Here is a 14,694-nt window from a genome sequence, read left to right as displayed (position 1 = left end):
TTTGGGATCTTATATAAATAAAAATAAATAAATAATTTTTTTAAAAAAAGATTTACAATAAAAAAGAATAAAAAGATGAAATGAAAATTACTCTTTTCCTTGCAGAAGCCTATAAATGTTAGGATAATATTCAACAGATTGACAGGGTGAAACTGGGATCTCTCCATACATGTGCATATTTCAACATTTCTTGGTCCATGCACAAACACAGGTGCCTGGTCCAGCTGCAGTGCTTGTGGTTTCCTCCAGCAGGGCTCCTCCCAGATTTGCATCTTTTTCTTGGTCTTCTCACACACTTCCTGTGCCTTCTTCTGGCTTTTAAGGTAGTAGCTTCCACCTTTACACTCATACTTGTCCATTCATGCTGCTATAGCAAAATGTCAGTGATTACATAATTTATTTCTTATGGTTCTGGAAGCTGACAAATTCAAGATTACAGTGTCAGCATTTGGCATCTGGTGAATATTCTTGCTGCTACCAAGATGAAACCCTGTTGCTTTCCTCCCATGGCAGAAGGCAGAGGGTATAAAAATCCTAACTAGTCCCCTTTAGTTCTTTCAAAGGATATCAATACCATTCATGAGGTCAAAGCCCCAGAGTTCATTATCTAAATGCCCCATCTCTTAATACTACCACATTTGTTCTTAGGTTCCAAAGTAGGAATTTTGAAGAGACACATATCTTCAACAATAGCACTTAATAAAACTCTTGTGTTTTTTAAAAAACACAAAGTGACAGTGCATATTTTAACAGAGCCCCTCAAGAGACTTAAGTCCCTGCATTCCAGCCCCAGAAAATTGCCTGATTCCAAGGCTCAAAAAATCTACAGCGTATTCATGGAATCAGGAATAGACACACAAGTGAATGAAAATTATTGAGGTATAGACTCAATGCAAATTGCAAAACCTTCCTAACAAGTTTTAGTATACAAGGATTAGGCTGACTCACACATAATAAGTTTGAGTCTAGGAAGTATTTAAGCTTAGACTGAATGACTACTTGGTAGAAATTTTGTAGAAGTGTTTTGAGCTGTAGAGGGTGGTTGGACCATATCACATCTATGTTCTGTACAAAACATTTAAAATTCCCAAGCTGGACAACAGCAGTGATGTTTATACTTTGTAAGTTGTTCAGAAATTCTCAACTTACATTTCAAAACATACTATAGGGCATATACTTTCTCCTAATTTTAGTGTATAAGAAAGTCCTAGAGGGAGATTTCCCTTATATGCAATGCATAAGGTATTTTATTGATATCTGTCATCACAAGCAAAGATCTATATCACACACCATTCCCTAGGCTCATAAGACTTCTTTTTCCCCCAACAATATTTGATATTAGAAAATACTCCCTTTCATGGACACCTTCATTGTCATCATGAGCTCTTAATCTTAACAAATGGCATAACTTGAAGCAACTTTGGGAAAAAATACCTGGTGGTCATTTTGTAACATTTTTAAAAGATCCAGTACTGTAATATTCCAGAGAGTGAAAGTTTTCTTGTTCATTGTTAAGGTCCTAATAACCAGTACAACAAAAATTAAAATGAAGAAAGAACTAAAAATTACAGAAGAAAGGCAGTTTTGCTGTCATTCTTTCTTTTCCCAAGAAAGAGATAAGAGTCAACAACAAAGTTATGGAAAACTAGGTAAATTCAATAATGATCCTTTCCCATTTCCATCTGTTTAGCTCTGTTTAGCCCTGACAAATGAATTTAAATTGTAATAAAAGCAAATCCTTAACAATCATATATATAAATAAAGAATGCTATTTATTTAATGTCTATCCCATTTATCATTTAAATAGTTCTTAGAACAAATTTTTATATTAATAAATTTCATTTTTACAGAGACCAAATTGTAACACTCATTTGCTGCTAGGAACAAAGTAAAAGTAAAGGTCTAGAGTTGGCCTCTTTTAAAATCTATGTTGTAAAATCACGTGAAGTTTTAACAAGTTCTAATATATAAAATATCTTTATAGGTATTATGTGTTCTCCTATTTGGTTTTCTTTTTATTGTGCTTTTTCAGTTTTCATTTTAAAGTTGACTGTATTGTGGTCATTTATTTGAATTTTTATCCTTCTTATAGTACACAGTATCTTTGTTTGTGATGAAAAATATCAATAGTTTGTAACTGTATAAAGTATCTCAAGTTGTTATTTATACAAATGTAAAGTTAACAATGCCTTCACATATTTATGAATTTTTCTTTTCATCATTTTGAACTAACATACACAGCAGGAAAAGTAACATGATTAATAGAATTCAAACAATAAGTACTAGAGTTCAGCAGTTAACTCATTGTCCTGGCTTGTAATTTAACTAATTCAGGTAATACTATCTTCTTATTGACAATTTAGCATATACATTTTATAAATTGTACTTTGCCCCTCCATGGTAATTAGTATAGAATTGTTGATACTCTGTTGAATTGAATATACCTAAAGCAAAGTTTGGTGATCTGCCCTTTTCCAATGTAAGTCTATTTTTTTAAGCTGCGTAGTATGCATTTTTCCCTCTCTCTCTCCCTCTCTCTGTTATACAAGTTTAGTAAATGAATCATAAAGAAATTAAATGTTTTAGTTCTGATCTACTGTGATTCTGTTTCACATTTTATCTTGAAATATTGTCTAACTTTCATACTCTATGTGGTTTAATCTAGATCAGAATTTGGAAATCAGTAGCCTGGGAAAGTTTTCCCAGGAGTCGGCTTTAAGAGGTGGAAGAGCCAGTGATGGTTCCCAGGAAGAAGCAATAGACCAGTGGGCCAGAAGGAGGCAGCAATTCAGAGAAGGCAGAAGATGTAATTCAACAGGAGGGAGCTCATTCACCAGCAACATCACTGAAGGATCCAGTGAGTAGTCAGCTCCTTGTCCTCAGCAAAGGCAACAGTTTACTGAATCTTGACCAGACTCCCCCATCCAGTTGCTTTTATCTGCAAACATAAACTACTGTTTGAACATGGTGATTATAAGTTTTAATATGAATGGCATTTGTGGAATAATCAACTCTCTGTTATCCATTAAGTAATCCTTCCTTTGTAAATTATCTTCTTTAGAAAGTACAACTGCCTGCTAAGGCACATTTTCTCTTTGTAGGAAAAAAGCCATCTATAGGGTTTTTTATGAAATTAAATGTGTGTCTTACTTCAAGGAATTTGTATTGGTTTACAAAGTATGTATACTGCAAAAGGATAAGATAAACACATTTGATTATAAGTAACAAGTTTAATGTTCTATCTGAGGTGCATGTGGTAATGCAAATCAAAACTACTGTAAGACTTGATCTCACTCCAGTCAGAATACAAGCATCAATAAATTTTGGTGAGGATGTGGGGGAAATGTATACTTATACATTGCTGGTGGGAATGCAAATTGATGTAACCATTATGGAAAGCAGTATGGAGATTTCCTCAGAAAACTTGGAATAGAACCACCATCAGCTACTCCATTGCTTGGTTTATACCCAAAGGACTTAAAATCAGCACATTACAATGACACAGCCACATCAATGTTTATAGCAGCTCAACTCACAATAACTAAACTATGGAACCAAGTTGCCCTTCAACACATGAATGGATAAGAAAATGTGAGATAAGCACACACAAACACACACACACACACACTCAAAATAGAATATTACTCAGCCTTAAAGAAGAATGAAATTATGGCCTTTGCTGGTAAATAGATGGAGCTGGAGAATATCATGCTAAGCAAAATAAGCCAACCCTAAAAAAAAAACAAAGGCCAGATGTTTTCTCTTAAGTGCTGATTCACAATGGCAGGCAGCACTTAGGGAATAATAGTATTACTTAAAATTAGGTAGAGGTGAGTGAAAGGAGGGGAAGGGATATGGGGACAGAAAGGATAGTAGAATGAATCAGACATTATTACCCTATGTACATGACCAGTGGGATTCTACATCATGTACAACCAGAAGAATTAGAAATTATACTCCATTTATGTATGATGTATCAAAGTGCAGTCTACTGTCATGTATAACTAACTAGAACAAATAAAAAAGTAAGTAACACATTTTCTTCTGTTAACATTTCTGAAATGATAAATATCTTTAAATGGATGTGCATTTTAGTGAGATACTGTTTCTCTTGCTATTGACAGACTGCTTTTAAAATCAGTGGATTCTTCAGTCTCTGAATCAATAGTAAACGACAATGGAAGATAGAACATCATTGAGAAAACTCAACTCAAGTGAAAATCCACATTGAAAAAAAATAAAGAGGGATTAGTTCATTTAGTTACACAAGAAAGAGGTAGGAAGGAAGGGATGGAAGGAAGGAGGGAGGGAAGAGGAAGGGATAAAAAAGACAGAACAGAATTGTGATACAGAGAATGACTTCAAGAAAAAGCAGTAGTGAGTGTCCTAGGTCCTGACTTACAGACAGGCTGATGTGATGACACCAGTATAGTTCATGAAGGTAGTGGTAGAACTTATCAAGAAGTTGAAGTGTTGGCACAGGCTAGAGCTGAAAATGTAGGGGGAACAATTACAATTATTTTAAATAACCAAACATTGTGCTCTATCATTATCAGCACATGTGAGCAATGAGGAATGTAAGTTGAATGTTCTATTTTGCCCTGAGACTTTATATTCTTTTCCCTTGATCAATGTCTGGTTTTTTTCCTAGTTCCTTCTTATTTGGCAGCAAGAACTCCCCAGGATCTGAAATCCTAAATTTTTATTTTCAAATTTACTTCAATGTAAGGTTCTTTTAGTGTCATTTATTATCCATATACCATTAAATACATTCCTGGAGAATATACCTTTTTTTGTTAGACTTCCAATAAAATAACCATACTGCTTCACATTTGTTCTAATATTCATGTCTTTCTACTACCAGCCTACCAGCCCCTTATCAACTGTTGTATTTATATTCTAGAATTTGGTACAAATTTTTTAAAATATTTTAATAATAAATTAGATATTTCATTAACTTTTCCTCATCATTGCTTTTTGTATTAATTACTTCAAACAAAATTTACTTTATATTTCTTCTTGTTATAATAATTCTTCTAATAACATTTTCAGGGAAATTCTGTGGGAAATGAGCTGGATCCTTATATATCTGAAAATGTATTCACTTCCATCTTAATTATAAGGGATAGCTTGGCATAGTTTGATGTAGAATTCTAGGTTCAAATTATGAAAGAAACTAGCTCATTGTTGTCCTCTAACTATGGTGCTAATGAGAAGTCTAAGTCCAATCTGATTCTTACAACTTTTGTCATCAATACACATTTTTTTTGTTTTTAGTATCTTTTAAGGGTTTCTCTTTACTCTTGGTTTTCTAAAATTTTTCTATGCACCCAGGGTGTGTAGTTTAAATATCTGTCTCCTGTTTGGCATTCCATGGGATCTCACATGTTCATAATTCATTCATTTTTTTCATATATTTCTTTAAATTCCCAGAGATTTTTTTCAAATATTCACTTCGTTTTCTCCTCTTTTATGTGTCCTACTTGCACTCCCTTCCGCTGGTCATTAACTTTTGCATTTATTTTCCATGTGCCTTAATTTTTCCTTTGTACATCTCCTCATCTTTTTCTTTCTTTCTTTCTCTTTTCTTTTTTTTTCTGTAATGAGAGAATTCCTTAGCTCTATCATTCAATTTAGTAATTCACTCCTCATCTAAGTCCTCCCTGCTCTTTAACCTATTTTTTTTAACTTTAAAAATTTGAGCAATTTCATTTCTAATTTAAAAAATCTCTATGCTGTTCTGAAGTTTTTATTGTTTAATTCTTATACCTTTGAGAACATTATTTTATATAAAGTTTTAATCTAATTATTCTATCAATTATTTCCTCAAATGCACACTCTGATTATGGATTTCAGGTATTGCCAATTTGTGGAATAATGAGAATTCCTTCTTATTTTTAAACCCATCTTTAGATCTTATAAAACACCACACACACACACACACACACACACACACACACACACACACACGTATACACAACCTCTATCTCCAAAACATTTATCTCCTGTTTGATATTTTGCTGGATTTTGAAATACCTCTTTCCTTTATTATGCATAAAAATTCAGTTGCCACTCTTGCTTCTAAATATGTGTAATCAAACTTATTATAGTATTCATAAAAGACTGCAGGAATTAGGACTTACCCACACATATGTTTTTCTAGCATTTCTATCAAAATAGGACACTGTGATCTATCCTTGTTCCACTGTCTAAAAATCATCTCTGAGAATTGCTTCTATTTACCCCTCTGGATTTCTTTTCTGCCCTTCTTACCTTTTTCTCTGGCCCAGGAGTCTCATCTCTTTGACCTATATCAAAGGCCTGCCTGACTTTCTGTTGAGTTCTAATGAGGGAGATCAGCAGGGGCCTAGAGGGAGTGAAGAGGGTGAGGTCTTGGAAAAATTGCTCCTGATCTCTCCCTGTAAGATGCCAAAGGCTGGCTGACTCTAAAGCCACACTCCCATAGAGTGACCCTCTTCACACTGTCTTCAATGGCTCTGTGTTGTGGTAAAGCTACCTGCTCCTTCCCCTATCATTTTTGTCTTAGACGAACTCTTCTTATTCTCAAGACTATGACATTTGATTTCCTTAAATCCTGTCCACACTTTTGAATAGTGTTTTTATTAAATTCACCTCAGATATTCATTCGAGTGTACCATCTTTTTCATGCCATGACCCTATGATGCACCAGTACTCTTCTCTGTTGCTGTTGAATGCCATGCCATCAAGTATCACCAAAACATCTATCAATAAGACACAAACGCTTACTGCCTACAGAGAAAAGGGTCATCCACTCAACAGAGCTTTGATAATGCCTCAGAGTGAAATAGGCAAAGTTGGATTTCAATAAGAATTAAAAACTTGATTTAATGTAGGTGTTTCAATATGAGAGGTTCATTAGAATTGAGTCAGGGTCATGAATTAACAGTTTAAGACTAGTGGAAATGGTAAGGCAAGGCTTTTAAAGATTTCAAAGAATCTAAGAGAATAAACTATTTGTTGGTCCTTTTCCCTGAAAAGTTGATGACTTTTTTTTTAAGTTCCTATAATAAAGTGTTTACCTGTCACCAGTCTCTTGGAAGAGCAAAATTGTGCTTAGCCTGTGGAATAAGGTCACACTAATTAAGAAAGGAAGACATATGATAGTAGGAGGTTTATGTTTTCAGTGTCCAAATAATGAGATGGAAGTTTTGTTCTCAGTGTACTCTAATCTTCTCTAAATAAATACCTGACATTTTATTAAGACTGATGCACCAAACTGGATTTTCCAGAGAGCAATGAAAATCTTTTTTTTTCAAATGTTGTAATTAGTTATACATGACAGTAGAATGCATTTTGATACATCATACAACAAAAGAGCATAACTTCTCATTCTTCTGGTTGTACATGATATAGAGTTACACCAGTTGTGTAATCATATATGCACATAGGGTAATAATGTGCAATTCATTCTACTATCATTCTTACCCCCATATCCCTTCCCCTTCTTCACTCTCCTCAATCTAATCCAAAGTACATCTATTTTTTTCTAGACCCCCGCCCCTTATTGTGAATTACCATTCACATACCAGAGAAAACATTCAGACTTCGGTTCTTTGGGATTGGCTTATTTCACTTAGGATGATAATCTCTAGAGAGCCATGATCTTGAACCGCCCTTCTTATTTTTTTGGTTTTGTGTCTGATAGACTTTCTATCTTTGAACATATTATTTCTCTTCATGTACGAATACAAATCTTGTATTATGTATGCAACTGCTATATTAATTGACATTGATTCTATGTTTCTAGGTCCTGCAAGACTATATCACACAAAATTAAAAGTAAGGAATATAGGATTTCCCAAGACATCAAAGGAGAAACATGGAGAGGGTTTACACTATGTAAACAATTTGAAGTTTCATTATGTATTTCTATTTCGAGGGCACCTAAGCAATATGAGGGGTCACATTCACAGCATGGTTTCCCTTGTAATTCCAATATTCACTGGTTTCTGTTTTTCTTTAGACCTTAAAATTTCTCTCTTTTATATTGAAGAAATATTCAACTGCAGTTTTAATTGAAACCTGTATAACCAAAATTATTGAGGTGTTCTGCAATTGACCAACATTAATCAGCATCTACCCATCTGAAGAACTAAGTGTAAGGAAACTGAGGGATGAACAATGTGGTTATAAATATGAAAAACAGAAACAAAATTTTATATTGATCATTAATGTAAATAGTTATTAATGTAAATAATCATACAAAATTAATATGATAATTTTATTTCTATATTAATAATTTGAATTTATTACATATACCTTCCACTATTACCTGGAACAATTTTTTAACTAAGTTTATTTTAAGGAAGGATACATAAAAACATAAAAAATTGTACATATTTGTGTGATGTTTTGATACATGTATATACTGTGTAATGTTTTAATCAGGTTAAACATATCTACTTCCTTAAACATTTGTCATTTATTTATAGCCAAAACATTAAAATCCTTTCTTCTAAATTTTTAAAATATACACAATTTATTGCTAAAACTATAATCATCCTTCTGTGTGATAGCACACTAGAACTTACTTCTATCTAACAAAACTAAGAAATTCAAATGGAAAATTTGATTAATTTGATTAACTATGGATGATCTTCATGTATTATAAAGAAAAGGTGCAGTACTTTTCAGTCCAGTGTGTCCTTCAGCTATCTGGACTCAGTACTAGTCTACTTTAGCCATTGTTTTATGGACAAATCTTTCACCACTAGTGCTCTTAGACATTCAAGTCTGCTATGCATTTCTTGAGAAAAAGAATAATCAGGTGTACTGGAGCCAGCTCTCAGTGGCTCCCAAAAGCCACTGGGCACATTTTTCTAACACTGCAGTTCAGCAACAGCAGGTTGGTAGCTTGAAATTGGTCATGGTGGGAGTATTTATACAATGGAAACTGGCAAACACTGCAAATTAGGAGTTGTTTTCCTTTTGGAACACTTAAAACATTTACCAGCACTCTACTTGAAATAACACAGCAATCAGCTGTATAATTTATACACATTTAAATTTTGTGCCAAACTAGAATAATCATTTATTAAAACAATGCTTGTGTTTTCTTTTGGATGAATTCTGTTTTGAATGAAAACTTAATATTGACAATTTGTTTCACATTAGACTCAAGAGAATTGATCGGTCTGCCATTTCCATTTTTCAGTTTATCCAAGCCACTGACACACTGAAAGCATGTTGTTATTTCTTTGGAAACTTTTCAGTAGAGACTGCAATTTACCAAGAGCTGCTAGGGCTAGCATTGTTTAATGTGTGGTTTAAATTTTATCTTGTTTATAGAGTCAGGATATGCTACTAATCCATGACTTAAAACCTGACAGCTTTATCGAGCATCATTACAGCTGGTGTTTTTCACTCTGTTAATCTCACTCATCTCTGACTTCCTATATAATAGCTGGAAAAGACATTAGGAATGACATATTTATGTGTATGGACACAGTTGATCAATCCATCTAGGCTGTGGGGAATGCTGACTAAGGCACACTAGGTAAATAACTGGAAGGCAATAAATGGAAGAGGGAAGGGCCTGCAAAATGGAGCTCTGAATTTTGTAATCTCAAATGGCTCCAATATCATGAACAGATGTGGCAAGAATTTGGATCTAATCATGTGAGGACACTTGATAGTGATACTTTATTTAACTCAGCTATTAAAATTATTATGGAAGTATATTTTCCAAATATTAATTGCCATTGAGAAAAAAAAGGGAAAAAGGAAGGAAAGAATGGAGGAAGAAATCAAGGGAGAGATAGGAGGAAGGGAAAAAAGAAAAACAACTCCAAGTCTTAATGCTAAAAACTAACAATTAAAATGTGCTTACAGAGCTATTGTAAGCTGTTTATTATTTCTTACCTTATTGTTTCTCCCAGTAGCATTATGAGTTAAGTACCATATTTTCATCCAGATTTTAGTAAATAAGGTTCTGAGTCATAGAAAGGATAAGTGACTTATCTAAGATCACTCAGCTATTATTAGTGGTGCAGCTGAGCTTCAAATTGGACAGCTAGACCAGAATCCATGTTAAACAGAATCCATTCTTAAACAGAATCCACTGCATCTGATTGGACTCTCCAAATCTAATCCTGGTCTCTCTCTGGAAAAGTCCAAACAGGGTCTCACATCTACATTTTTTATTATCTTCAAATAATGCAATACAATGAAAGAAGTTTAAGAATGCCTAAAGACACTTAGAACCAGATTGTACATTTTATATTTTTTATTCTTAAGTCAAAAACTTAAAATTAAAAAGGAAGTGTTTACAATTTTTAGGACAAGTGTTCAAATGCAATTTCCATAATATCAAGCATATTCAAGAATTCATTGTATTTTAAAATTTCATTTATTAAAAGGCTCATCAAGCACACCTAATTTTAGTGGCAAAATTTTTGTGCCAAAGGAATATTCAAACTATTTTCTATTTGACTCAAGGGGCAGATGTTGAGAAATCTAGCAGCTATAAGTTTGCAGCAGGTGTGTGGCTTGCTGCTTCATTAGATTTTAACACAAATTTTATGTCTCAGTTTATGTAAGAGTATGTTGATTAGCTATGTTTTGGTAACTGAATGGATAGAGAACTGTTCATCCACATAATCCAATCTGTTTGTAAAACAGTGAGCTGTTTTAACAGACTCATGCATACCAATAAAAACAAAGATCACTATAATTTAAAGACCCACCCTCAGCCCTTTTCATGATAGGGAGATGATTGCATATCCATCGTGGACAGCTATAGCTGAGGGAAAAAATAATAAATCAATGGGCCCAGAAATCTCTGTAAGTTATATTCATAATGTTAAAATGTTACTGAATTTTTAAGGCCAAGCATATAGGAAATAAATCAAACAAGAGATGCTTTGACACTTCAAAATCGTTTAGCCCTTCTGTAACTTTAGCAAGTATTATTTTAGCAAAAAACTTTGATTTAACCTTAAAGCTGAGAAATGTAAGTCAATAAATTACTATAATTTTTGGTTTGCTTTCTCTACTTTCTAACATCAAACATTATACTCAGACTTAATCAACAATTGAAAGCAAAAAAGTATTGAAGGGTTATGAAATAGTATCTGTGGAAGAATGCATCCTATATCCTGATTTACGGTATTCTGTTCTGAAGTTTTTACAATTTTCATTCCAATAAACAATATGCCCCATAAATTTATCATTTCATTTACATTCTGACTTTATTGTTACATTGCTTCTTGGCCATTTGACAAACATCAAGTGTAGTATCCAACTTTATGTCATTGCCTTTTATTTTCCCATACACTATAATTTAATTTTTCAACCAACATGACCTATCTTACAAGTTGAGGATCCCTCACTGAAATGCCTGGGATCAGAATTATTTCAGAATTTGTTTTTTTGTTAATATTTTCATATGCATAATGAGATCTTGGGATGAGATCCATTTCTGAACAAAAATTTAATTTATGTTTCATATACAATACAGTCTGAAGGCAATTTTACATAATATTTTTAGTACACCTGTGTTTTGACTGTGACGTCTCACAAAACATCAGATATGGAATTTCCACTTGTGGTGCTATATTGGTACTCAAAAAGTTCCAGATTTCGCCTTTTGGGCTTCAAAATACAGATGCTTAAACTTCACCTGTTCTCCCACTGCAGGCCACTTGTCCATACATGTTTATCTGCCTCTCTCCCACCCTCTCTTCCCATAGAAAGTCTACTCACTCCACCAGGTCCAGTCTAATGATATTCTTTCTTTAATTTTACCTCTCAGTCAGAATCTCTTTCTTGTTCTTCTAACTTGTTTACAACATCATGAGCCTGAATTGCTCATCAATCTATCCCTATTGCACACAAAACTATACCTTGCTCATGAAAGAACATTTATTTTAAACCAGTTCAATTTAATGAATGAATGAATATATTTGAAACCACTCAAACTGTCAAATGACTAGTGCAGTCTCATTTGGAATACAAAATTAAAAATACAGTAACAAGCATTAAAGATATTTGGGGTTAAAAGATATTAACAATTTGTTCTTGTCTGTCTGCAGAAAACTGTTCTTGCATACTTTCTCAGTACACCACCTTTGACAATTACTACACAAGTTAACCAAATGTATGTGTTGGGAATCTAGTTGCAATTTTTATTTGTTCTAATTAGTTTTATGCATGATAGTAGAATGTATTTTGACATATTTTACATGTCAAAATGAGAGTATAACTTCTCATTCTTCTGCTTGTACATGATGTAGAATTATTGGTTGTATAATCATATATGCACATAGGATAGTAATGTCCAATTTATTATACTATCTTTCCTGTTCCCCTTCCCCCTTCTCTTCACTCCTCTTCGTCTAAACTACTTCTAATCTCCCCTACCCACTCCCTTATTTTGAAATTACCATCTGCATATCAGAGAAAACATTAAGTATTTGGTTTTGGGGGATTGGCTTATTTTGCTTAGTATGATCCTCTCCAGTTCCATCCATTTACCAGCAAATGCGCCATAATTTCATTCCTTTTTATGGCTAATATTCCATAAAATTATTGTGAATTAAGCTGTTATATTCATTGATGTGGCTGCATCACTGTCGTATGCTGATTTTAAGTTCTTTGGATATAAACTGAGGAGTGGGATAACTGGGTCAAATGGTGGATGAATTCCAAGTTTTCTGAGGAATCTCCAAACTGCTTTCCATAGTGGTTGCACTAATTTGCAGTCCCATCAGCAATGTCTGAGTGTACCTTTTCCCCCACATCTTCACCAAAATTTATTGTTGCTTGAAATTCTTGATAATTGCCATTCTAACTGAAGTGAGATAAAATCTCAGTGCATTTATCTATGTATCAGGACAATGACTAATACATTCTTTTATCAGTCTGGTACTAAGAAAGCAGAGGTATAATTGTAGAGGTAAGAACAAGAACCATTAAGAATGATACTCCAGGAAAAACCCAGTTGGAAGCAGATAACGCATCCTTCCCAGAGGCTTTATATAACTGATCCACAGTTGGCCTCCCCAGCTGGATGGGCCCTTTGCTGGCATGGACCCTTCGATGCAATTTTTATAGAGCTGACTCAAGTTTCACAGAAGCTGACATGTTTTGTGTTAAACTTGGTTTGAACCTTATACATGGAGTTCATTCTACTAGGAATGGCCAGGAGCAGAGCTAACTGCAAGCTCTCTGGGGGATAAATTATCCTATGCTGTCATGGGCTCTCCATTTCTGCTGCTGCAGAGCTGACTTTAAAGATAGAGCTGGGAACAGCACATCTTTGTGAATATAGTTGATGACTTTGAATAATATAATTTAAAAATGATTACAAAGAACAGATTGCAAAAATGATTACCCCATCCTGTCCATGTACTTGAATACAAGTAAATGACTTACGCTTTTCTTGAAGTCGTATTTTGGTTATGAAGTGGTAGTTCTTGAGTCTTCCCACTTGAAACAGCTTAAGGTTTGACTTTACCTAAATGGAATATGCAAAAACATTCAGCATCTCTAAAAATAAGGGAAATGCAAATCAAAATTGCATTGAGATTTCATCTCACCCCAGTCAGAATAGCAATTATCAAGAAAGCAAATAACAATAAATGTTGGTGAAGATGTGGGGAAAAGTTACACTTGTACAACATTTGTAGGACTGTAAATTAGTACAACCATTCTGGAAAGCATCTTGGATATTCTTTAAAAAAAAATGGAACCCCCATATGACCCAGCTATTCCATTTCTTGGTATTTATCTAAAAGAACTAAAACCATCATAGTACTGTGATACAGCCTAAAAACTTCAATGTTTATAGGAGCACAATTCACAATAGCCAATATGTAACCAGCCCAGATGCCCACCAATAGGTAAAAGAAATTGTAGTATAAATCAACAATGGAGTTTTACTCAGTCATAAAGAATGAAATTACTGTATTTTCCAGTAAATGGATGGAACCAGAGGACATGATGCTAAGTGAAATAAGCCAGACCCAGAGAGTCAAGGGAAGAGTGTTTTCTCTCATATATAAAAGTTAAACTGAAATAAGAAAAAACAATTGAGGGTTGGGGTATTCCATGAAAATAGAAGAGAGATCAGTGGAATAGAGAAAAAGAGGAAGGGGATTGGCCAGAAGGGATGAGGGGACAGGAAAAGGAAAGAATGGTGAAATGAATCTGATCAAATTTATATATATAGTATATATGAATATACTACAGTGAATTTCACCATTTTTTGAGAGAGAGAGAGAGAAAGAGAGAGAGAGAGAATTTTAATATTTATTTTTTAGTTTTCAGCGGACACAACATCTTTGTTTGTATGTGGTGCTGAGGATTGAACCCGGGCCGCACACATGCCAGGCAAGCGCGCTACCACTTGAGCCACATCCCCAGCCCTGAATTTCACCTTTATGTATATCCATAATGCACTAATTTTAAAAACTATATAAATAGGACAAATCAGTAGAGTAGACAAAAGGGAACAGACGGAGGAAGGAAGGAAGGAAAAAGGAAGTACTGGAGACTAAAATTGGAGCAAATTATATTATGCTCCATTAAATTACGTCAAAATGAAGCCAATATTATATATATCTACATAAAATAATTTTTTAAAAGTACCAAAAAAAACCCAACAACAAATACCCCCACAAAAGGAAATAAAGTTGTGTTAAGTCACAGAAA

General features: G+C 33.9%; 1 protein-coding gene across 2 annotated transcripts in view; it reads left to right on the top strand.

Annotated features, from left to right (window-relative positions):
- The window catches only part of LOC101976998 (uncharacterized), a 120,882-nt gene that overhangs the window by 18,639 nt on the left and 87,549 nt on the right, over window positions 1-14,694 (top strand). For both annotated transcript variants that reach the window (XM_078045264.1, XM_021726877.3), the window contains exon 4: window positions 2,666-2,857. In XM_078045264.1, coding sequence (XP_077901390.1) covers window positions 2,666-2,857 — 192 coding nt within the window. The remainder of the gene's footprint in view (window positions 1-2,665; window positions 2,858-14,694) is intronic.

Source organism: Ictidomys tridecemlineatus, chromosome 1 (assembly GCF_052094955.1).
Source record: "Ictidomys tridecemlineatus isolate mIctTri1 chromosome 1, mIctTri1.hap1, whole genome shotgun sequence".
NCBI lineage: Eukaryota > Metazoa > Chordata > Mammalia > Rodentia > Sciuridae > Ictidomys > Ictidomys tridecemlineatus.
This window is presented reverse-complemented; position numbering and strand designations above follow the sequence as displayed.